Genomic DNA, 23,472 nt, shown 5'->3' with positions numbered 1-23,472 from the left:
GGACACCACCAATTGATAAATTCCTTGAAGATAATGGGGGGAAGGTGGGGGTGGGAATCAAAGCAAGGAGCTTTTCTATTACTCTGTAAGGATATGCATGATCTTACTTGAGTTTCAGAGCTGATTTAACAGATAACATTTTCTTCAGCAAACAGCCATCACTTTACTCACCAGTAGGCTGTTAAAACTTAAAAAAAAAATAAAACTCATGTTTCTTCAGGAATATGTATATAAGGGATTTTTGTTCCTTTAACTGTAATGTCCCAAAAATATCAACTATCTATATTTTTTCTCTGTGGCTCCCGGTTCCTTCCACGGCCTCATTTGCTACTGTTTCTTCTTGCTAGCTATTAGTTGTTCATAATTTGGTTTAATATTAATCTGTGGGAAACTGGCACAAGTATCTTTAGACCTGTATGCCTTGAAGACTTCTGTTAAAAGAGGTTTTAGCTTTAGAGCAATCCTCATCAAATCATGGGTAGGGCCACTGATACCTATTCCCTACAAAGGCATTATCTTGTGAAAATTTTTCCCTTCCAGATTGCTGAGCTGAGGGGGCGCATGGCCAGGTGTGGGCAGGATGCTGTGATTAGGGAAGCCCTCCACCCTGCCCCGCCCCCCCCAAGCAGCCGAGCAGGGAATGTTTATTGCTATGTTTTATGTTTCTTTTACATACTTCATGGTACCAGGCACGGCTCGTGAACTCTGAGATGGTAGGGTGGATGGAGTGTCCCACGGGAGTGCGAGGGGGGTTCCCCTGTGCGCTTGGTGACAGACCCAGGAGTGGACCAGAAGTACTTCTGGTGTACTTCCAGGTCCACCAGTGAGCACGTGGGTGGCCCCCCCCCCCCACTCCCACAGGACGCCCTATCCCACCCCACCATTTCAGCATTCACAAGACATGCCTGGTACCTTGAGGTATGTAGAAAAAACCTATAAGGCTGTGTCTATGGCCAAGTCACCAATTCTCCGAATCAGAATCTTCAGATTTAGCTTTGGCCGAATCAAATCAGGACAGTGATCCAAATCAACAAATTATATCACTGTCCCCTAAATCGGGCCAAATCCAAATCGAATATTGCCTGCTTTGCACACCCCTAATTACCAGCTATTCATTGACTCTGTCTTTGTCCCGTGTGCCACAGCTCAGAGATAGCCAGTATGTTGTCTGATAGCTAATGCTGAGGTGTCTGTGAGGAATGGGAAATACCTGCTTAGCAGAGAGTGGGATAGGGAGGGGAGGGGGAGGGAACAGAAGCCAGGCAGATGCTTGCAGAGACTGCGGGAGCTGCAGCCAGGGAGCTGAGGGGAGGGACTAGCCCTGCTGTGAAGCAGAGAACCCTGCCCATCCCAGAGAGCATGCTGGGATCCTGGGGGACTCTGGTTTAATTTAAACCAGGAAGAGGTCTGGGAGAGACATTGCATAAACCAGTTTGAGCCAAATCAGTTAAGTCTGATACTACATTCAACCAGGTTTATCTCAAATTTTCAGACTGGTTTATGTGTACTGAACATCTGTTCTGTTACATGGTTAACCAGTTTCTGATCACTTAAACCAGTGTATCTGGAGTATCTGTCCCTGGCCTCGGAGTTTTACTATCAAGACATCTCTTGGGATAATTTGAGCTATATACATAATTGTTTTAGTTTTCTACATGTTTTTGGAAATCTAATCTTTGCATGAATTCTTTGCAACCCTATGTTAAATATTTGGGATAACTCATTTTGTATATAATATTTCACAATTTAATCTTTCATTTTTATTCTGATGTCTTTTTGTCCAGGAAGCTAATATATTGTTTTCCCAATATTCTTTTTTGATCCTCAGTGTGAATCTCAATACCCTGCTCCTTCTTGGAGATTCTTCTTTTAACTCTTAAGAGTCATAGAAAATGATTTCTAAAGCTAGAAAGAATTGTACTTCCCTTATCTGACTTTAGAGCAAATAACTTTCTGCAGTAACTTCATCACTAAGTTCACAACTTCCATTTTTAGAAAGATATTTAGTCTCAGTTGAAGGACTCCCAGTAATGGAGAATCCACCATATTTCTGGATAAGTTGTTCCTAGAGTTAATTAACCTCGCTATTAAAAAGTTGTACCTTTTAATGAGTCTAAATTTGCCTAACATCAGCTTCCAGCCATTCCAGTTTTGGCTACTACATTAAAAAGCCATAAACTATGTAAAATCTTTTCTTCATGTGGGCACTTGTAGATTGTGATCAGGCCACCTCTAAATCTGATTTCAAATAAACTAAATAGACTGAATGAATTAAATCAATTAAGGTTAAGGGTCACTATAAAAGGCTCATTTTCTTAAGTCTTTACAGTTTAATCTAAGCAGAAGAGTGACTGCTTTCCTGCTTTTAATTCTCAATGATGTCATAGTTTTGTTATTGGGAGTAACAGTTGTCTGTGGGGCGGAAAAGTAAGACTTACTACAGTGGCTAAGATGGCTTTCTACAAAATCCAGGTATCACAAAGAACAGGCTTACCTGGTGTCATAGCTGAAAAACAAAGTTAAGTCACCTAGCATTTTACTTAAATACTAGTATCTATGTTAATCAGTGAAATAGGTTAACAGACTAAGTAGTGTATCCTTTCCTGGTTTGGTAATTACTATTATATGGACTCCACTCAGGGAGTATGTAATCACTTTTTTTTAAGCTGTGATTTAAGCATAAGCAAGAGATGGCTGCTGTCTTATTGTACAGTGCTCTAGTGTATACTCACAGAGCTCAGGAATTTTCCCACTGTAAGACTTCCATTGCTTTAAGTTTCATCTTTTACTGGTATTTCTCTATCAATCATTTGAATTTGGGAATATTGTGAAATATAGTGTATGATGGCTCCATTGTCTTTGTTTGGATTGCTACCAGTTTAAGATCAAATGTAATGCTCCTAATAGTTCTGCTGATATATTCTGAGTGAGTCTGTCCTTTTATGTCAGCATTCTTTTTACTGTCCTTTAGACAACATTTGGCTTATAGCTGTTCCTTTAAGTTTCTCTTAATTTGGTGAGGAGTCTCTCAGATTTAGTTGAATGCTTATAACATTTCTGTGTTGCAGAAGTATAAATTACATTGTGCTCTTTGTAGGCAAGGTTCTGTTGTTAAATGTGATATCTTTTATTAGACCAACTGAGTAGTTGGAAAAATGTTCTTTGCAAGCTTTCGGGCACAAGCACCCTTCTTCAAGCACAGGGAGTCTCTGCTGTTGGTCTGAGATCTCCTGCAATGCCTGAGATTGAGATCTCAGACCAACAGCAGAGACTCCCTATGCTTGAAGAAGGGTGCTTGTGCCTGTAAGCTTGCAAAGATCATTTTTCCAACTATTCAGAGAGTCTAATAAAAGATATCACATCTACCCAAAGAACCTTGCCTATGTATGTCCTTAGACCAACACAACTACAACCAAAAGCTCTGTAACATTGTGCTCTTTGGGATTATAAGAAGCCCAAAGTTTCATTTTAACGATAGCTTTTGTTTAAGGCTAGTTTAAAATTTCTTTGTAGTACAAAGAAGCCTTTTATTCCACTGTCTTGTTGTCTATTCCTGCTACTGTATTTGGCAATGAGGATGATTAATTGTGCTGATACTTCATTTGTAATTTATTTTTAATATATCTCCTAACGTATCAGTATTATATATTACAATTGTATTGGATTGATGCTTCTTCAGTTATTCCTTATAAATGTTAGTTATACTAATTTTAATACAATTTGATACTTAAAAATCCCAACTGTATCAGTTGTCTTATTCATTGAGGTTAGTTAAGGGAATGCTTTGGCTTTAGTCTTGCATTTGCTGTCAACTAGTTTAATAAGGATACTCCGGGGTATGTGTATGTGTATGTGGTGATGGCGGGGGATATTTGCAGGATTAGGGTTTGTGTTTAATAAGAGAAGCTTCCAGAATTAAGATTTTATATTGTAATTGTTGAATGATCAAGTTTCCCTTTATTTCAACTTATAATATTGGCAAACAAAATTCAAAAAATACAAACAGGTTTAACAACAGTAGATTTCATCATTTATAGGCTTGCCTTCCAAGGTTTGGATATGTTCATTTATGCCATCTATCCATATAGAATAAGAAAAATTTTTATGCTTGTCATTTGTATACTTGAATTTCATTTTGAATATTAATAAGCCCTGATCAGCTCTATTGAATTATATCAATTAAGTAATAAATTAAATACATTTTGTTTTGGTAATGTACTTTTATAATCCATTTGTAATGAGTAAAGTCCAATTTATTGGAGCAACTAAATATAAAAATCTGTTATGTGTTATTTGGGCCTGGCAGAAAGAAAGCAAAGAGCCATCAAAGGTAAAGAACATGCAGAAGCTGTAATTTCCTTTTTACCACTAAAGAATAGATTTGGCTGGATTATACTTTCAATACTAATCTATCTCTGTGTGGCCAAATGGATTTTTGGAAGCCTTCTAAGCATATTTATTTTCTGTTCTGTTCACTTCAAGCCAAATGTTATAAATGTAGTGTATTTTTTTGGAACATGCACTGGTGTTATGGAAAAAGAAAAGAAGTTAAGATCTCTGATCTGTAATGCTTAAATTGGAGTTGTCATTTCATGCAATTTGGTCCTGGCTAGGGATGTATATAAATATAGATGTAGATATTTCAACTATGTTCTAAATGTTATCTCTTGCTTTAGAATGAAATATCGTATTTAGAATTCCTTATTAACAGCTGCAGCAGAATACAGGTCAAAGTCTGTCTGCAGTTTTGTAATTCTCTAATACCGCTCAAACAGATACTGTGTGTGTAAAGAAATTTAGGAATGAAAAAATAGGTCTTCCACTGATAAATATGTCTTTAATTTTCTATGACTTTAAGTAAAATGTTTCAACATTTTATTTTGTAGTCAATAAGAAAATACAGCCTATGTAGCCATACACACCCTATATAGCATGTTTTCTTGTTCCCAATAGTACGTGACTTTGTTTTCCAAACATCCAGTTTAAGACTTGATGTTTTAGTTCTTTGCCAAATTACTGTCTTAATCTTGTTCTTTTGTAAAATTTTAGTTATTCCTCCCTTATCCAATCCTTCTTTATCCAAAAGTCTTCAGTATCCAAAACGTATTTATTAGCAAGGTTGCACTGTGCCTTTTATGACTGTAGTTCTAATTAATGGATTCCAGCTTTTAAAAATATATTAAAGATTCCCCCCCCTTTTTTCATTTTTTTCAAATAGATGATAGCATTTCTGCTGCAAGCACATCTGATGTCCAGGACCGTCTTTCAGCTCTCGAATTGAGAGTGCAGCAACAAGAAGATGAAATCACTGTGCTAAAAGCAGCATTGGCTGATGTGTTGAGACGCCTTGCAATCTCTGAAGACCATGTAGCCTCTGTGAGAAAATCAACACCAAGTAAAGGTAATGATACATGTTTGTGGAGTAGTTTTTGTTGGAATTTATTTTACAGATTTTCACTTTTTTAATAGTAATTTTTGCAATTTTCTATGCTGGATTTGATTTGCTTACTTTTCAATAGGATTTTATTTATTAAGATGTGCAAGGCATGGGCATGCCTTCCCTTGGAATGGTTTCAGAAGGGAAGGGGGGCTGTTGGTGGGTAATGTACAGTAGGTGTTATTCTATGTACACAAGCCTTTAGCTGTTCAAGTGTAGCAACCCTGTTTCATCCGAGGTCAAAGTTGAGGTGATTTAACTCACTTGTATCGCTACAGCCTTCTGTACAGGGAGCAGTTAGAATGTAACAGCTGCTGCCGGCTCCTGAGGAGAAACAGCTGCTACTCCCCCTTTGGAAACTGCTCCCAAATGAATGTTTGTCCATGCCAATAGATACCTGAAAAATGAGAGATTTCCTCCTCCCACCCCCACCCCATTCATCCTTGTTGTAATTGGCTCTTCTATGAAACTCCATTTCCTCCTCTTAAAAAGATTTTGTTATGGTTAAATGATAAGAGACTGTACAGTGGGATTGTTTCAACTGTAGCCTGAGGTCCAAATCCCCAGAAAATCTTTAATCTCTTCCCAGCTAACTGCAGTTGGGGGAAAACCTGGTCAATTGAAGGCTTTTATTAGAAGCCGGCTAAATAATGAATTCTAGCTTATGGCCATCTAAGAAGGAAAATGTAAGTTGAAGGGACTTTTTATAAATTGTTATGCTTACACATGCAGAGTATTTACCATTTTTTCACTCTTCCCAAGTTACCACTAGTCACAGAACTTTTGGGTTTCTAAGGCCTGTATGAAGTGGCTAGTATTCACTTCAGATACAGATTTAGCCAATTTGGGGGACAGCGATTTGTTTCGGCGATTTGAATAGCTGTCCCAAATAGATTCGGCCAAATCTGATTCAGAGATTTGGTCGCCATCGATTAGGTCGAATCTCGGAATCAAGCTGGCCCCATCCCCCACCCATTCTCCCAGCCCTGTCTTTGACTGTCCCTCCTGGCCCCAATGTCCTGGCTCTTTAAAAAAAAAAATGAATAAACCCCGCTCTCACCAGCTCCTGTTTTTGAATAGCTTTGGGGCAAGCCTTTTTGTTTTCAAAATAAGAAGTGGGCATTGCTGTGTGTAATCCTGTCAAACTATGTATGGGTTAGATTCACAACTGGGATCCACTGCTGTGAAATCAGGAGGGATAATAGCATGAAACAAGTAACTAACAGAATGGTGAAGCAGGCCCCAGATATGCTTATGCACATACGCAAGCGCAAACATGGGCACTTGTGTGAATATGCATCACACAAATACCACGTGTTCACACACACAAATGTTGAAAGTGTGAACACTGAAAATGCAGACCTTGTAAATGTTTCAGATGTAGAAGAGTAAGGCAGTCAAATTATTATAATTTTTTCAGTCCCTATGCCAAATGAAAGGAAGCATTAACACTTAATTGGCACAGACTCTGAATCCTGCCGTTCTGATAATTTGCTGAATGGTGGCAGTCATCATCTGTGGTTATGAATTCAGCCTTCTTTTACCCAACATTTAACTGATATTTCATCAATATTAAAACTTCCTTTTCAAACATTCTCTCTAAGTTAAATGCTAAGAAGTCTGTCAGTACAGTAAGTCTTTGCAAACTGCTCATTATGGGAGAAAGAAATCTCTTTGATGTAAAGGAGGGGTTGTCAACTGGGGGTATGCGTACTCCCGGGGGTAGTTGGGACAGCCCCGGGGGGTGTGCATGGTGGCACGGGGAAGCAGTGTGCGGCAGCAGCGTGAAGTGGTGAATGGCAACAGCGGTCACTGCGTGCAAGATCCCCAGCCCCTGCCACTGCCATTCACCACTCTGTGCCACTGCTGCATGCTGTACCCTGCTGTCTACGCATCCAGCTGGCTATCAGCACCCCACTCCCCCCTCCACCCATCGGGGGTTACCCACCATAAGGAGTACACTCCTTAAAAAAGGTTGAAAACCCCTGGTGTAAAGCCATGGATAAAATTTACCTACTTGGGGCCACCATTTTCCTACTTGAGTGATAAAAGTTTAACCTGAAGGTACTTAATTTCTAATTCATTGTTTAAATGAGTTGGTTTGATTTTTTTTTTTTTTTCCCTGAGTTACTGGGGGCCTTTGGCTTCTCTTTAAGTGAGAGGGAACTCTAAATACAAAATTCAATAAGACTTCATTCAAGTGAAATACATTTTCCAATTTTAGACCCTCCTTTATTTTTGACTGAAGTTTAAAAATGAGGTTTTCTTCCTTTTTTTTCCCTTGCATTCAGTAATAAATATAACGTCATCAATGTGCTAGGGATGATCTTTTCATATACTTCAGTGGTGTTCAACCTTGTGTCTTCTAGCCTCCTGGTTTCCCCACAGGTCCAGAAATTTGGCAGCAGGGGAATGGTGGAAGCATTAATTGCTGCAGCTCCCCTGACGCCAACTTTCAAACCTGTGTGAAGCCCTGGAAACCGAATGATATGGCCCCAGGCCCAGAATCATGCTGGTGAAGGGATCGCTCTGCACGTGGGGCAGGGTCAGCATTCAGGGCCAGGCTGAGGCTGGATCTGGCATGTAGTCTCGAGCCTGTGTGCAGGGCCAGTCTGTGGCACTCGGCCCTTGCACCAGATCACACCTGCAGATCAACCCCAATGCTGGATCTGTCTTGCTAACTGGCCGTGCACCACTCATCTGGCTCATGGGTCTGAAAGGTTGAGCACTGCTGTTCAGTGCAATTAAGGGGTACAGACATTTTTCTAGAAACAAATCTGTTATAATGTCTATGTGGTAAAGTTACCGAATCCACAAGCCACATCTTGAAGCATGCTCGGCTTCCCACTACAGGCTGCCTCCTAGTCTGAGGAGCACTGAACCTGAAGCACTGTAGCTGAACCTGCAGCACTGAGTATCATTGCTAAGTGACAGGATTTAGTTTGCCCACTCTAGTGCATATCAGCCTGCCCGTGACTTCTGATTTAAGAGGCAGTACAGAGCTTTGGGGTATCCCTGCTTTGCACTGTAAGTATACCATGTTGACATGGGGTTCAGGTTTTTTGGATGGGGGGATTGTTTGTCTTTGTTTGTTTTTTGTTTTTAACTAGCACTGCAATTAACTTTTATTTACATTTAGCCACAGAATGCTAATTTGCAACCTCGTTCAGAAAGATTCAGTTTTATCTTAATGCTTAGAATCCACAAGTCAAGCTAAATGAGAGCTTAGGAGGGTGTGTGGGTGTGTGTTATGTATCTTTTTATATAATAAAACACACAGCTGATCTTTTTCCTAGACTCTTTCTGATAAGCAGAGGAATTTTGGCATTACCATTGTGCTCTTTGGAATGTTCTGGCTTTTAGTCTCTATTCTGTCTACTGGGAAAGCAGATGGACATTCTTAATTGAAAAAGGATTTGGGAAGTGCTTCTTTAGTCCGGATGAAATTCTCCCTGAAAACCCAGATCATTTACCTCCTTGTAACTTACTCAGGCCCCCTGAGCTAGAATATTTTTACTTGGGTCTCTCTGTTGCTTGCAGACATAACTAATGGAGTAGCTTCAGTTAGGATGCTTTGAATTTTAACCATTAAATGGTAGAAATATTTAACTTGATTTTCTGTGAACTTGCATAAAATGTTTGGCTGTTAACAGTCACTGACTTTGTGCACAACACTAAAATTTTACTTTAAGAATTAACTTGATGCCTGTACAAATTTAGCCTGAGAAGTTAATATTTGGAATGTGCATTCCACAATCTGACTATATAATAAAATGTTAGTGGTTTTTTACAATATTTTTTGTAATATGAGAGCTAACTTATTTGCTTTCTGTATAGTAAAGGCATCTGAAGCTATAAGTATTTTTATAAAGGAAAATAGGTTCCTTTAGGAAATGAGAATCAGTTTAATAGAAAATTATATTGTCCTTCAGAAATCAGATTTAGGAAAGTCTCATATTCTTAAGAGAAGTGATTGCAGATATATAACAGATTTTAATTAATATCAACCTTTCACTATTCACTGTTTACTGTTATCTAACTCTTGTGGTCTACAATTTGAATTCTTCATCACAGATACTAGTTAGCACTCCTAACTCTCAGTCCATAGCCTTCTATAATATAATTTAAAAGAAAGACCCTGTTTATTCTTCTGGTGGGGGAGGTTAACTCAGTATAAATTCTATTGCTATAGTCCTGATTTAGGATAGTATTCTTTTTAAGGATATCACGTGAACACCTGATGCATGTCTAGATGCTTTAATAATTTAGAGTTTTAGTTCAGAGTCGCACAGAAAATTTAGAAGTTTGTTTGATAAATATTTGAAACATAAAATTGCAATGAATTTAGAATGAATGCTGAGATAATCTTGAGTTTTTCTTCAAACCAAAGGGCTATGCTATAAAAGTTACTCAGTATTTAATTTATATTTATGCTAAAGAGCATTCCCTCTAACTTGCTGCTGAGACAGCTTTCAAAACCTCTGTACATTTCCTGTAAGTCATTTATCAGTAACTTTGAAGAGGTACTTTCCACAAACTAAAAATGAGTTGTGAATTGACTAAAATCATATTGAAAATGGCAAACACAAAAGAGTTTTTGCATTCTCATTTTTCCACAACCCAGTCGTTAATATCCAAACTCACCGTGTCAAAGGACTCCTAAAGCCTTTGGCAAACTGCTTTATTGTAATTTGTCCCTGCTGGGCTTTTTAGTTTAAAATAATCTTGTGTTACTTTTCTTATGCTCTATCTCTCTTTGACTAGCATCTGTGCCTGCTGTAGATAAAAGTTAGTCATTTTACTAGCAACCTAATATCAGGGATATTTTTTTCTTGTCTGAATGTTTATGTTGCAGTTATTGTTGATATATTAATGGCTTTATGTGGAAAACTTTTCAGTAAATAGAGAGATTTCAACCGAGGTGTAGTGCATCATTAAGCACGTTGTTCCAATAGGGTTTTTGGTCCATCCAGTGTTTTCTTGAGCGGACTAATCCCTGAGATGCTGAAAGGTGATCTGTGAGTTGTATAATGGTTACTTTCTGTGTCTGTAGCTCTTCGCATCTTGGATTAGATTAAACTAGATGAGGAGACATTTCATTAGGAAACCTAACTCATCCTAGCAAGGTGTCAGGATAAGGGGACACAGTGAAAGGAGGGGGAGGAGCGCGGAAGGAGATCCGATAAGAGACTACAACTTACATGTTAGAAAGCAACTAACAAAGCAGCAAAAAGATATTTTATACAGCCCAGTTTCTGTCTCAGTATTTTCCACTAATCAGCTCTTGACACAGGAAATCCTTTCAACACAAATGTAAAAGGAAGGGGGTTATTATAATATTTCAACATTTCTGCAGAAACCACTAAGTGGACTAAAAGTAAATATGCAAAGCAGAAATGAAGGATAATATTTGTCCAAAAATGGTGTTGATTATTCTTAGACATTTACTCTGGTTAGGAGCAGAATTGTTAGCGTAACTGCTGTATCTGTGTAGATACCCACATAATTGGGAAGCAATGATGAGTCTTTATAGCAGTTTACTCAGAGCTGGTAAACTGACAATCTGCATTTATGAACATGTATTTAGAGGGCAATATTGTGACTGGTGAGGTTTATAACTAGGATACGAGTGTTCAGCAGTAATAGGCTTTTACAAGTGCCGTATTTTTGTGGGAAATGTTTTTTTGTGGAAACCTGGAAGAATTGATGTCATTCGCCTCTTTATTTGATAACAGCAGTTACCATCCACTGTGTGAACTAAAAAAAGGCTACTTGAACAATGGAGAAGAAAGGAAGGCAAAGAGCATTTTAGCACTTCTGGCTGCCAACAAGACAGATTGTATCACAGCTGGTGCCTGGGAAACCCATTAAGACCTCTTGGGGTTCAAAGTGAATGTAAGACAAAAATGCAGCCTGCAGGCATTGTGTGTGAGGATGAGTCCATGATGCATAATGGCATTTGGAAGGCATAACATAAGAATTGCCATTTACTGGGTCAGACCATAGGTCCATTTTGCCCAGTATCCTGCATCACACAGTGGCAGAGAGTAGAGGTGTACTGATACTTCAGTCCTGTATTGGATCGGGAATACGGATATTGGGAAAATTAGCAGTATTGGCAACTGGCTTTTTTTGCCTGATGTGACAGATAATGTGGCTGATAAATGCCCCATGCATGCATGCAGCCGCACCATGTATGTATGCATGTGGCCAGGTGTGCAGCCAGGCAGCTTGGAGAGCAACATCCGGCTGGTAAGTCTGTTGTGGGGGCAGGGAAGGGGCGTAGGGGGGCAGATTGAGGCCCTGCAGTGAGGGAGAGAGGCAGGCACTGCACAGGTAGGATGGGACGGGGCATGGGATGAAGCCGCGACTAGCTTGTCCAGGGGCCATGGGAGGGAGGTGGCCCCCACCGCTGCACGCACCCCTGGAGGGCGTGGGGGGCACATGCTCCTGGAACTGCGTGCGGGGAGAGAGTGGGTTGCCTCTGCTGGCTGGGGCTGGGGTAGCACCGGGCTCTTTCTGGTGGGGGTGGCTGGACCAGGCTGTGCTCCATGTGGGTGGCAGTGGCGCTGTGAGGGGGGTGACAGCAAATTTTGGCATGGCTGCGGCCCTCTCTGTAGTCCACCTCCCAGCGCTGCCTCCCGTCCCAAGTGCAGCCTGTCCCAGTCCCCACCCCCTACTAGGCCAGAAAGAGCCCAGCGCTGCCCTAACCCGCCTTTGCCCCATGCACAGATCCAATTTGGAGGTTATTATAGCAACGTAGCTCAATTATCTCTTAACTCCCTTATCATAGCAACATAGCTCAGTAGCAACTGGTGACATTTTTCTCCCATGAATTTGTCCAATCCTTTTCTGAATCTGGCTGAACTGTCAGCTTCTACAACATCTTGTGGCAATAATTCCACACTAATGGCACACTCTGTGAAAAAGAACTTCCGGTTGTTAGCTTTAAATTTGCTATCTACTGTTTTTGTTTTGTGCCCTCTAGTTCTTGTATTATGAGAGATAGTAAATAATAAATCCCTATTTTTGTTCTCTTTGCCATTTAGTATTTTATAACCCCTTATCATGTCCCCTCTCAAGCATCTCTTTTCTAAACTGAATAGGTCTACTCACTTTAATTTCTCCTCATATGGAAGCCCCTCCATACTTTTAATAATCCTTTTTGTCCTTCTCTGTACTTTCTCTAGTTCTTCTATATCCTTTTTGGGGTGTGGGGGCCAGAACTGGGCACAGTATTCAAGCTGTGGAAGCACCATGGATTTCTAAATAGAAGGGAATAATGATGCTTTCTGTTTTATGTACAGTTCCCATCTTAATAATCCACCACTGGGGGGGGGGCGGGGAGAGTTGCCAGCCGACACAGCAGGAGAAGACACAATAGCATCCCGAGGTGAGAGGACAACTGCATGCCCAGGAGCAGGTCCCCAGGGGGTGCACGGCACAAGGTATGCTGCTGTTTGTCAGGCTGTGGCTTTGAAGCTGGGGCATCAGTCTGCCTGGCATGGCTGCTCACCCTGATCTCTCCTTTCCTTAGTAGAGGACTCAGTAAATGCAGGTGGCCAGAACCCTCCAGATAGGCCTAGCTGCACCTACTCCCTGCCACCAGAATGGCTATCCAGGGTCAGCTGACCCCACATCCCTTCCAAAATAAATCCCTGACATAGAAGAGGAAGTGTATGGGCAACAAGGTTCAACCCTATATCCAGGCTTTTTTTTTTTTTCAGAAAAAAGTACAAGGTTCAACCCTGTACCCAGGCTGCTGCACCCTTTTTTGTACATTTGTACAGGAATAAACAGGGTGTGCTAGTGGTTTTCTGACAGACTCTTTGGATACCCAACCTGGGTTACCCCACCACACACACACACCCTGGAAGTTGCCCCATGAACACAGGGCCCCCAGGCAGTTCTGGGACGGTCCCAGCCAGGTTCAGGAGCACTCGGAACCAGGGAGAGAGCACAGCAGATGCTACTGGAGCACAACAAATTTACCTGCCATGTGGGGGATTTCATGGAATCTTTTCCCTTCCCTGTGACCTGTCTCCTGTCCCAGGTCCCAACGTGGGGAAGTACCCTGTCCACAGCAGCAACGGGCATCCCCTGGCCCTGGTCTTGGTTTTGCTGCATGAGGTGAGCCCCAGGTCTGGCTGAGGGTCATGGGGGTGAGGGATTGGGTTTCCCATGAGGGAGTGCCAGGAATCTGCGGTCCCTGCTGTAGCAATACCTCCCCCCACAGTCCTGCAGTCTTCTCAGGGAGATGGTGGATCTGGGATCACCCACCTGTCCAGCTCCTACACAGAGAAGTCCCTGATCTTCACTCCCCGGTCCAGGAATTAGTGTGTAAGATTTAAAGCCTCCTTCTGTACCCCTCCTCTCCAAGTTTCTATGTTGGATTTTGTCCCTATGGCATTCCCCAACCCCTGCCCCATTCCCAAACCTAACCATCCTTTTAGATTGATTTGCCTCTTTCCCAAACGACCCTCTCCCTACCCCTTCCAAAGATTTCCTGGTTTGCATCAATGGGAAGAGGGACCAAGTTCTGATACAGGCAGTGTTCAAGAAGCTTCTTAAAATTAAAAACAGAAAAGTTTGGTAGCTACAACATTGTAGACTGAGGCACGTCTCTTCACTGCGTGACATTCCTGTGCATGCCCCTTGAGGGAGGTGGGTGGGGGAAGGTGTCCTGCCAGTCAGGGTTGTGGGCAGCCATGCCAGGCACAAAAGGACACAGGAGTCTGTGGAAGGAGAGCTATCACCCAGTTCCAGGACACAGGCACTTAGCGACTTGAAGCCCTCCAGCCCCACTCATCTGGGGAGTCCTCATGGTCTCTGTTGGCCAGGAGCTAGTTGGCTAAGGCTTGGCAGACCCAGACTCCCTTCTGATTTGGGTCCCAGCATGTACAATCTCCTGGAGGGGATACATTGCTCTTGCTTGCCTCTGCACTCCACGTCTTCTCTGCCCAGGCTTCACAAAAGCCCCTCCCTTCTGGTCTCACAGATGTTGTGGAGGATGCATGTGGTAACAGTCAGGCACAGCAGATTTTCCTCCTCCACCTTGGTGTGCATACTGAGAGCCCACCAGTATGCCTTGGGGGAGCTGAAGATACACTCCACAGTCTTGCGGCACCTGCCCAAGCAGTAGTTGAAGTGTTCCTTTTGGCATTCCAGCTGCCCTTTGTAGGGCTTCATGAGTTAGGGCAGAAGAGGGTAAGCCGGGTCCCCTATGGTGAAAGGGGGGTGATAATACCACTGCCAATGATACTGGGGACCCGAGGAGTGTAGCACTGTTTCTCCATCTTCTACAGAGTAGTCAACAATGCGCTGGAGGATGAGAGAGAAGTAGGCTTTGCAGTTGAAGCTGACCAACAATGTCCATGAGGGTGGCCTGGCTTATGTGGGGAAGTATGGGGCCATTGTTCATTGTCCCCGGTGTCTAAGGTGATCCGCCCCCACCAGGTGCTGCCAGTGGCTCAGGTCCACAATTGGCACTTGATGGCCTAGAGATGGTGCCAGAGCACCCTAGAGTCCATGGCAATCCTGGATGGCCCATGAAAGTCAGTGGCCCAGTCCACGATGCTTAGTGAATGCAGGGTGCAGTAGGTAGCCCTGCATAGGATGGCCAGCTGCTGGCTTATGGGCAGGAAGCTGCATCCAGAGGGCTGTGTGTAATATGCCACAGCTTCTAGCAAGAGTCACACAGGGTGAAGAGTAGGATATGCCACAGCTCCTGCGTTTATGGGCTTGGGCACAGGTAGTGGGGTGCTATGGAAGGAAGCAGCCAGGATGGGACCCTGAGGCAGGGGCAACTAATAAGGGAAGGCACTTGCTTTGGTGCTCTTTGGAAACCTTTGGGTAGGGCATGGGGGGGGTCTGCAGTAAGGTAGCTGGTGCTTGGGGGCATGGTTGGCTGTACCTGGCAGCCAATCAGAAATGTCTTGGTTGTGTAGTTGTGCTCAGCAATCTCTGGTAGCTCAGTGTACCCTCAGGGAACATTGAGAGGCGTGCAGGAGTGTCCCCTCCCCATGGGCCTCTACCAGCACAAGCTGCATGAGCATCCCCTCCCTGCAAAGATGAATGTCTTCACTGTTTGCTCCTGATCTAAAGTAGGTTGTTCAGAGTAAACCATGTAACTTAGATCAGTTCTTCTCCTGGTTTTCTGAATGTCTGCATGTGCCCTTTGTGAAAAAAATAAGGGAATGTTTGTACTTAAGTTTTAGTCATTCTTAACACATTGTAAGAACGTGACACTTACTCGATTCCAAGGTACAGTTTTTTCCCCCTCATTGGCATGGGGGGAAAAAAACCCTCGACTTATAATCACATACAAAGAAATTTCACTAAATACATTAGTGAACATAATGTATTTACATTCAATGTCTATCATTAAACTGCTACCAAAGGCATCATGTGCTCAGCAATGGAAACCACTTATGAAGTTGATTAAATGCAGCCAACACTGAGCATGACTATAAAACATATGTCCCACATTGGGCAAACATTCTGATGAGAACCTGCCACAGCCCATCTAAATAAGATATATGGTAGTGCCCATTAAGTACAGTCCCCCTCATCACTGACTCGTTCTTAAGTCATGGTGAGCCACAACATTACTCTGTCTGTCGCCCCACCCTCCACAAAGTAAAGCTGTACCAGGTTGTTGTGTATCCTAGGACTTGTGACAAAAACACATAATTCTAGTCATGAGTGGGAGCTAATTAGAACATAGACCCTTTGTGGAGGATATCTGGAATTATATACACATACTGAGCAGTGCTGAGCTGAGGGGTCATCGTGGAGGACATGGCCACACTAATTATATTCTCCAGGTTGAGAGAGGGCACAACAGAGTGATTCTAGTTACGCAGTGTTGTGGCTCGCCATGACTTGGAATGCTGTTGGTTCTCATGGGAGCCAGCTTAGCAAACTATGTGGTAAATCTTGAGCCTTTTGGCTTTGGGCTAATACCATGTATAGCTTACCTGGCAGGAGAGATTCCACAATGTAGGATGCCTCCCTGGATTTGGGAAGCATCTAAAGGCCCAGGCTAATGGGTCTGGGAGAGAGGATTCTTGCCCAGTGGTAGAGGCACAAAAACTTGACAATTTAGCTCTGCTTAGTTAAATTTTGGAACTTGACTTTTGTGATTTTCTCTACCTTTCTTTCCTCTTGCTTTCTATCTCCTTTAATCCCTTTTTTCTTCCCTTTTACTGAGTTTATAATTATCATGAACATTCTCTTTTCCTTTTTTCCTTTAGTAGTATTTTCGTGAAGATTTTAATAAATGGAGTTTCATGAATATTGACTAGCCTTTCCAAAATCAACAAAAGAGGGAGAGAAGAAAAGTAAAATGATATAACTCATGATTACAGCTCAGCTCTAATTGCTGTGATTGTATGATCCACCCCTTAACATTTGGGGATATTGGGTTGTAGCAGTGACATTTATTTGTGTTGCAGAAATCATACACTCGGTTGTGGAACAATTTTGCAATAAATGGCCTTGTGTAGTTCTTCCATTGCTGTGAGGAGTTGTTCAAGCTGAGAAATGCAGTATTAGATTTAAATAATTAGTTGTGTAACTTATTTTTTTTAAAAAGAGAAAACATACAAAACATTTATTGTAGAGAATATTGAAACTGTTTTTTGAAATTGTTTATATCAAAGCCTGTTAATTTTTTTGGAATACTGTATTTGAATAGACAGCTTCATCTATATGAACAGCAGACTTCAAAACATGTAAAGCGAAGAGAAAATTGTGATGGATTTTGAAATTACCAGGAGAGCAGTAGCTGCGGGGGGTGTTATTTTAAGTCCCCAAAGCAAGTATGAATTCTGATTCCCATCCCCTTCCCCCCTGTGCTCACTGACACCTCCTACTCCCTTCCCATTTTCCCTTTGCCCAGTGCTGACACTGTCTCTAGCCCTGCAGAGGTAGAGGTGGGGGTAGAGCTGTTCTTGCCTATTCCAGCTGGGCTTCACGCAGAGCTAGGCTCAGCCAGGGATAGTATCAGTAGCAGGCAGGTCCCTCTTCCCTGCCTGGTGCTCCCACTTTTCTCTAAGAGCCTGGAACCACATGGTGGGGGGAAGGGAATCTTCCTGCTGCTGTCACTGCGCTAGTTAGGGAAAAATAATTTAGCAAAGGAAATACTTTCCCCATACATGAAGGCTGTAGTTATTACCATCTAATTCAGATCTCTAACATGTGCTGACCTGTAACTTCTGGTAGCAAATGTGTTCTTGCTAATATTTAATTTAATTTAAATTATTAAAATATACTTTATTTAAATGTAGCTAAGTTTAGACGTTAACTTAGATTGTTGTAATGTCATCGTTAATTTTAATAGGGTTATTTTAAAATTAAAAATTTACTTGATGTTAATAAGTATTATTTAAATTAAAAATTATTTTTAGTTTTACATTAATTGTGGCCATCAAATGCTCTATTAGGAAAAATTAAAAAGTGAATTAAACAGGGAACCCATATATAATATTGTCTTGTTCCCCACCCCCCCTTACACACAAGGAAAACATTATGGTATCCATCATTGTCATCTCAAAATGTATGCATACTTTAGAATCTGTAGAAAATCTTTAGCATTATGAAAGTGAAAGTTGTAATAAACTGCAGTACTGTAAGAATGCTTTTGTAACCATGATGGTCCAGAAATTATGCACAGGGAAAGGATTTCTTAGGGTGATATCTTTTATTGCTCCAACTTAGTTGGGATCGAGTTAGACAGCCTGTTGAAAAATGTCTCATATTCAAAAGTTTGTCTAACTCTAGCCCAACTATGCAGTTGGTCCAGTAAAAGATATCGCCCATAGAAATCCTTGCTCCCTGCATAACAAACTACCTAATTTGGAGAAGGACAGTAGTAGGTCTGCTTTTGTCATATGCTTAGATACACAACTGGAAAAAAAAACTATCACGTTATCAAAAGATGCACATTTTAATAAGTTACTGTTGCCTCTTATATATTTTTCTACACTTTGCCTGAAGTAAAGCTAGATAATAAAAGACAGTTGCTTCCCACCCCCCACTTCCAACTGTGTGGCTATGGCTGAAAGAGACAGACAAAGGTTTATGGTGGTCTCTTTCTAATCCTACTTATCTTTCTTTCGCACACTTGTATTCTGACAGTTTAATGAAATGGCTCTTTTGAACTCAGAAGATATCATTCTATGAAAATTACCAGAATAGAGATGAATCAATTATCCATGAAAGACATTTTTACCACTTTGATCTCTGACAATTTGGCTTTAATCCTAGTCGCCAAACACTGGATATCATTTTACATGCCATTTGCATCTGGCTCTTTTCTGTGCCAAAAGATAAAGCTGAGTGCTATTCGGTCTGAAAAATTTCAGAGCGTTTATGTTACTAATTGACATATGATTTGATATTGGCAGATATGCACATTTTGGAAGTTTTAGATTATTGATCTCCATCCTGAATTTGTATTTTCACTGCTACTTCATTATAACATTGTTCTTTGGAGCACAGTCTTTTCTTAGCTGATATGAAAAAAGACTTTTACAGTTGGAGGCAGGGAAAGCTTATAATGGTGTTAATGTATTTTAGAGATGTATGGTAACTGTAGAGATCCACTAGCCAAAACTCATTAGTGAAACTCCACAGGTGTGGCGCGTATACTGGCTCCACTGGAGTTCTGCAGCATAGGTTAGAAAGATTCAGTTCCACACTGAATCCCCACAGAACATTCATTTGTAAAGTCTGTTTCCTTGCACTTTGCCCATAGATTATGATTTGACCCTCACCCCTTTAATTTTTTTTAAATGTATTCCCATTTTTTTGTCTGCATATATTTTATTTAATGGAATGGAATCCTATTTTCCCCCTTAAGAGCTTTCGTTAAGTTTGGGCGTGTCTACACATGTGTTGGACTGTGTAGTTGTTACTGCACAGTCATTTAGTACTTGCTTAACCAAGTACTAAATGACTGCATAGTAACTGACATTGTTGAGCAGTCTCATCGCCGCACGGTTATTTTTAGCTGCTAATTGTGTATCTCGTAGTATCTTGTTTGGCTGTACCCCTTTAGAATCATGGTGGTAATATAGAAAATGAATACATGTAACAATTGTGAAATGTGTGACTCCCTGAAAAACTACTTGAAAAAGTATCCTTTCTTTTACATTTTTGTACAAACAGAAAATGCTTACTTTTTTTCCAGAAAAAAACATTGGAAAAATTGCCAAAATAAATTCTGAAGTATATGTATTTTTGGAACAAAGATAAGTTTATTTTGCAAAGACTGTGGTTTAAAAACTTGTTGTTTTGTTAACTTTTTAAATCAAATTTGCACAAAATTTGGGAAGTGCAATTTTGATCGTGTACCTTCTTCCCTCAGTTCTCTTAGCATCTGATGAAATGAACTCTTGCTCATGAAAGCCTATATGTCTTTGATTCAGGTAGTCTCTATGGTTCATCTCTATAATGCCTTCTGCCTCACTTCAGACTAACACAGCTAACTGCTAGGGCTGTGCAAAGCTTTGGATGCTGATTCAATTTGGAGGAGATTTGGCCCTATTCAGCAGCCAAATCTCTGAATCCAAATAGAATCAGGAGACCAGTAAAAATGTCTGAATCAATTCGAAGCATCCAAATCCAATTTTGTTCCAGGATTCTTCCAGGCTTCCCCTGGACCAGCAATAAGGTGCAATAGGATCTAATGCATGATCCCAAAACCATGCCTCCTGTGGCATGGCAGGAGGTGCAATTGTGTGGATTGTGCATTAGATCCCATCGCACCTATACCTACATGTGTACAGGAGGCCATAGGAAGGCTTTATTGTTCAGTGTAGAGATGCCATGTCGGCATAGCACAAGCAACTCCATGTAGTTGTAATGCCATCAGTTTAGTATCTCCATTCGTTTGCTCCTTGTACAAGGGAAAACAGGAACTTTTTCTCTCATCTGATTGATTATTCATACTTAGGTTTCTGGTTTGAAATATATCCTTTATCTTTCAGGGCATTTAGAGGTCTCACAGTTTGTCCTCCTCTTGCACTTTTGTATAATTGTTCCAATGGTAGTCTGAAAGGTTTTTGACCTATTGTGAAGTGCAGAAGGAGAAAAGAGGGTTGCATATAGTTTAAGAGTAAATCAGAAGGCATGCTTTACTGTGTGTCGTCTTGAATAAAATTATTTACTTAATCAATGGGTGAGGGGAAAAAAAGCTCCTCTGGGCACCTGTAAATACCCAAGATGCCTTTCAGGTTCAGATATACAGGAAACCCTTGCTATTCACGGATTCGGCATTCGTGGTTTCAGATATTCGTGAATGCCAAACCCGCATTTTAAATACACTTTATACACTTAGAGGAGCTTCTTGGGAGCTCTGCGCTTCCTGCCGCCAGGCTCCTGTCACTGCCAGAGCAATGCCCCCTCCCAACTGCCAGAGGCACTGCATTCATGAATGCAGTGCCTTATTCACAGATTTCTCCATTTACAGGGGATACGTTCTCGTATCCCCAGCAAATGGTGAGGGTCGCCTGTACTTTATGGTTTTGTTTCATGCATTCATGAATGCACTGCCTTATTCATGGATTTTGCCATTTGTGGGGGATATGTTCTTGTATCCCCCGCGAATGGCCAGGGTCACCTGTACTTTATGGTTTTGTTTTATTTGAACAAATGAAAATACTATGTCAGGTGATTATTTTTTATATATGTTGAATTTTAAAAATAGAATCTTCATTTTAACAAATAGGGAATCTAGAAAAAAAATGTAGCCACAAAAATAGTTGCAAGCATATGATTAACCAGGAGGAATTATGCATGGTTGATTTGGGCAAGGGAAAAGAAAAGCAAAAATAGTGATTTATGTGCTATGAAATATTTCAGAGCCTCTGTAGTTCTTCATCTTCTACTTCCTTCCCTCTTCTTCCACTTGAAAATGATTCCAGACACCAATTTGAGGGTTAATATTTACACCAATGTGCACCACACATTTGATAAAACTTAACTCTTTATCTTGAATACCAGTACTATTGCTGTACGAGAGCAAAGCCCACCTGTGATTGTTCTTAATTTGAATATCAGATAAATGTTTTAAGACTCCTTTAAAACTCCTCTTATCAAATTTCTTGTAGGTCAGCCAGGCCTCCGAGAAGCTATATCTATGTCCTGTATAACCAATGGAAGTACAGGAAGCAGGAAAACAAGCCATAGTTCTTCTGTATCAGTTGCCAGAAAAGAAACCCTCTCATCTGCTGCTAAAAGGTACCTGCTTCTTATCAATGTTAAATTGTAAAAACCAGAAAAGAAGTGCCTCCTCTGGGGATGTTCTGAAACAGCAATAGAAGAAGAGACATTTCAGCTTGGAGCATATCGGTGAAATCCATGACAGCTGTTTATGAAAGGAGATCACTATCTCTTTAAAGGAAATAAAGGAAAAAAATATGATATCACTCTCTTGCATGAAAATAATAGATGATATCATGATAGATGATTATAGAATTAGAGTATGATAAATTTAGGATATCTGTTTTGTAGCATGTATACAGTTTCACAAAAATATTCTTTGTTCTTATAAATTTAAAGGAAAGAGACCAATACATTTCTCATTACAGGATTTTTCAAAACAAACGTAAAAATAACATAACATAAGCATTTTCATTTTACTTGGTGTAAAATAATTGATTTTTTTCTATTCCATGGTTTCAGGTGCATTTTTTATTTCCTACTGGATGTCCTAACTCAGTCATTTAATAGCTCCTTAGACAAGTAGTTTGTGTCTGCTCCTTTTTTGTTGGTGACAATGTGCTGCCCCAGATACAGCCATGGAACAAAGTGCAGATTAATGTTTTACCATCTGGTAAATTATGTGAGTAGCTCTTGGCATCTATAGAATACACCGCTGACTTCAGTGGCTGGCTTACCATCTAGTGCAGATTCAAATACTACGCTATGCAGTTAAATGGGAACGATATATCTTAGGAACAAAGGTCTCACAAGGTCCCTTCCAGCCCTAAACTTCTGTGAATTTGTGTGAATCTGTGTATCATACATATACCTAGAGCACTTTTCCTATTTTTTTGCTTTTCCTTTTCCTATTTTTCCTTTTTTCTATTTGTAAGTAGCAAAACAATTAAGCTGGGAGAATGAAGCAGAAAGGGATTAGGATCTTTCAGGGGAAACAGGGTTAATTTGCTGCTGTTTCCTCCTCACAGTTGTAGAATGTCTAATTCTGTTAACTGTCCTGTTTTCCTTATGCAGTGGTGTGTTAGGGACTGATAGTCACTCATCTCTACCTACCTGTAAATATCAGGAAGGTATACGTGAGCTAGTGATACCTCATTAATCTTCTCCTGGAAGCATGAACCCTGTACCTCATCCCTTTTTTTCATACATCCTTCCAAGCTCTCCTCCCCCTTAACCCTAAGCTAAAGTAAAGAGAAGAGAAGATTAAGAAAAGGTGATATAAGGATTGGAAGAGGAGTTAGAAGAATAAGTCAGACCTAAGACACTGTGATGGAAAGTCTCACTCTGGAATCTCCTGCCAGCTCAACACCAAGGCTAGGGACAGACATTACACATAAACTGGTTTAAGTGATCAGAAACTGGTTTAAACGTGTAACAGAATAAATGTTTAGTGTACATAAGCTGGTTTGAAAATCACTGAAACTGGTTTGAGATAAACCTGGTTGAATGTAGTATCAGACTTAACTGATTTGGGTCAAACCGGTTTCTGCAATGTCTTTCCAGGACCCCTTCCTGGTTTAAGTTAAATCAGAATCCAGCATCCCAGTTGCTTTGCAACTCTGGGCAGGGCTTTGCTCTCTGCTTCAGCCCAACAGGGCTGGCCCTTCCCCTTTCCTCCCTGACTGCAGCTCCAGCAGAGACTGTAGGTACAGGGCATCTATCTGGCTTCCTCCTGCTGCCCTCCCCGCCCCCCCAGCTCAAGCAGGGATTCCCCCCCCCACCTTCCACAGACACCTCTTAGCATTAGCTAACATACGGCATGCTGGCTACTGTCTGCTGTGGGAGATGAGACAGACAGGACAGTGCCA

General features: G+C 41.0%; 1 protein-coding gene across 5 annotated transcripts in view; it reads left to right on the top strand.

The window, feature by feature from the left end:
- Nucleotides 1-23,472, top strand: part of EML4 (echinoderm microtubule associated protein like 4) — a 289,436-nt gene that overhangs the window by 186,274 nt on the left and 79,690 nt on the right. For all 5 annotated transcript variants that reach the window (XM_019516385.1, XM_019516387.1, XM_019516384.1 and 2 more), the window contains exons 2-3: nucleotides 5,219-5,401; nucleotides 21,553-21,682. In XM_019516385.1, the coding sequence (XP_019371930.1) occupies nucleotides 5,219-5,401; nucleotides 21,553-21,682 (313 nt within the window). The remainder of the gene's footprint in view (nucleotides 1-5,218; nucleotides 5,402-21,552; nucleotides 21,683-23,472) is intronic.

The sequence above is a fragment of the Gavialis gangeticus genome, unplaced genomic scaffold (genome assembly GCF_001723915.1).
Source record: "Gavialis gangeticus isolate Ggan-Ray unplaced genomic scaffold, GavGan_comp1, whole genome shotgun sequence".
Taxonomy (NCBI): Eukaryota; Metazoa; Chordata; order Crocodylia; family Gavialidae; genus Gavialis; species Gavialis gangeticus.
The sequence above is the reverse complement of the archived record's forward strand: the minus strand, read 5'-3'. Positions and strand labels throughout refer to the sequence as shown.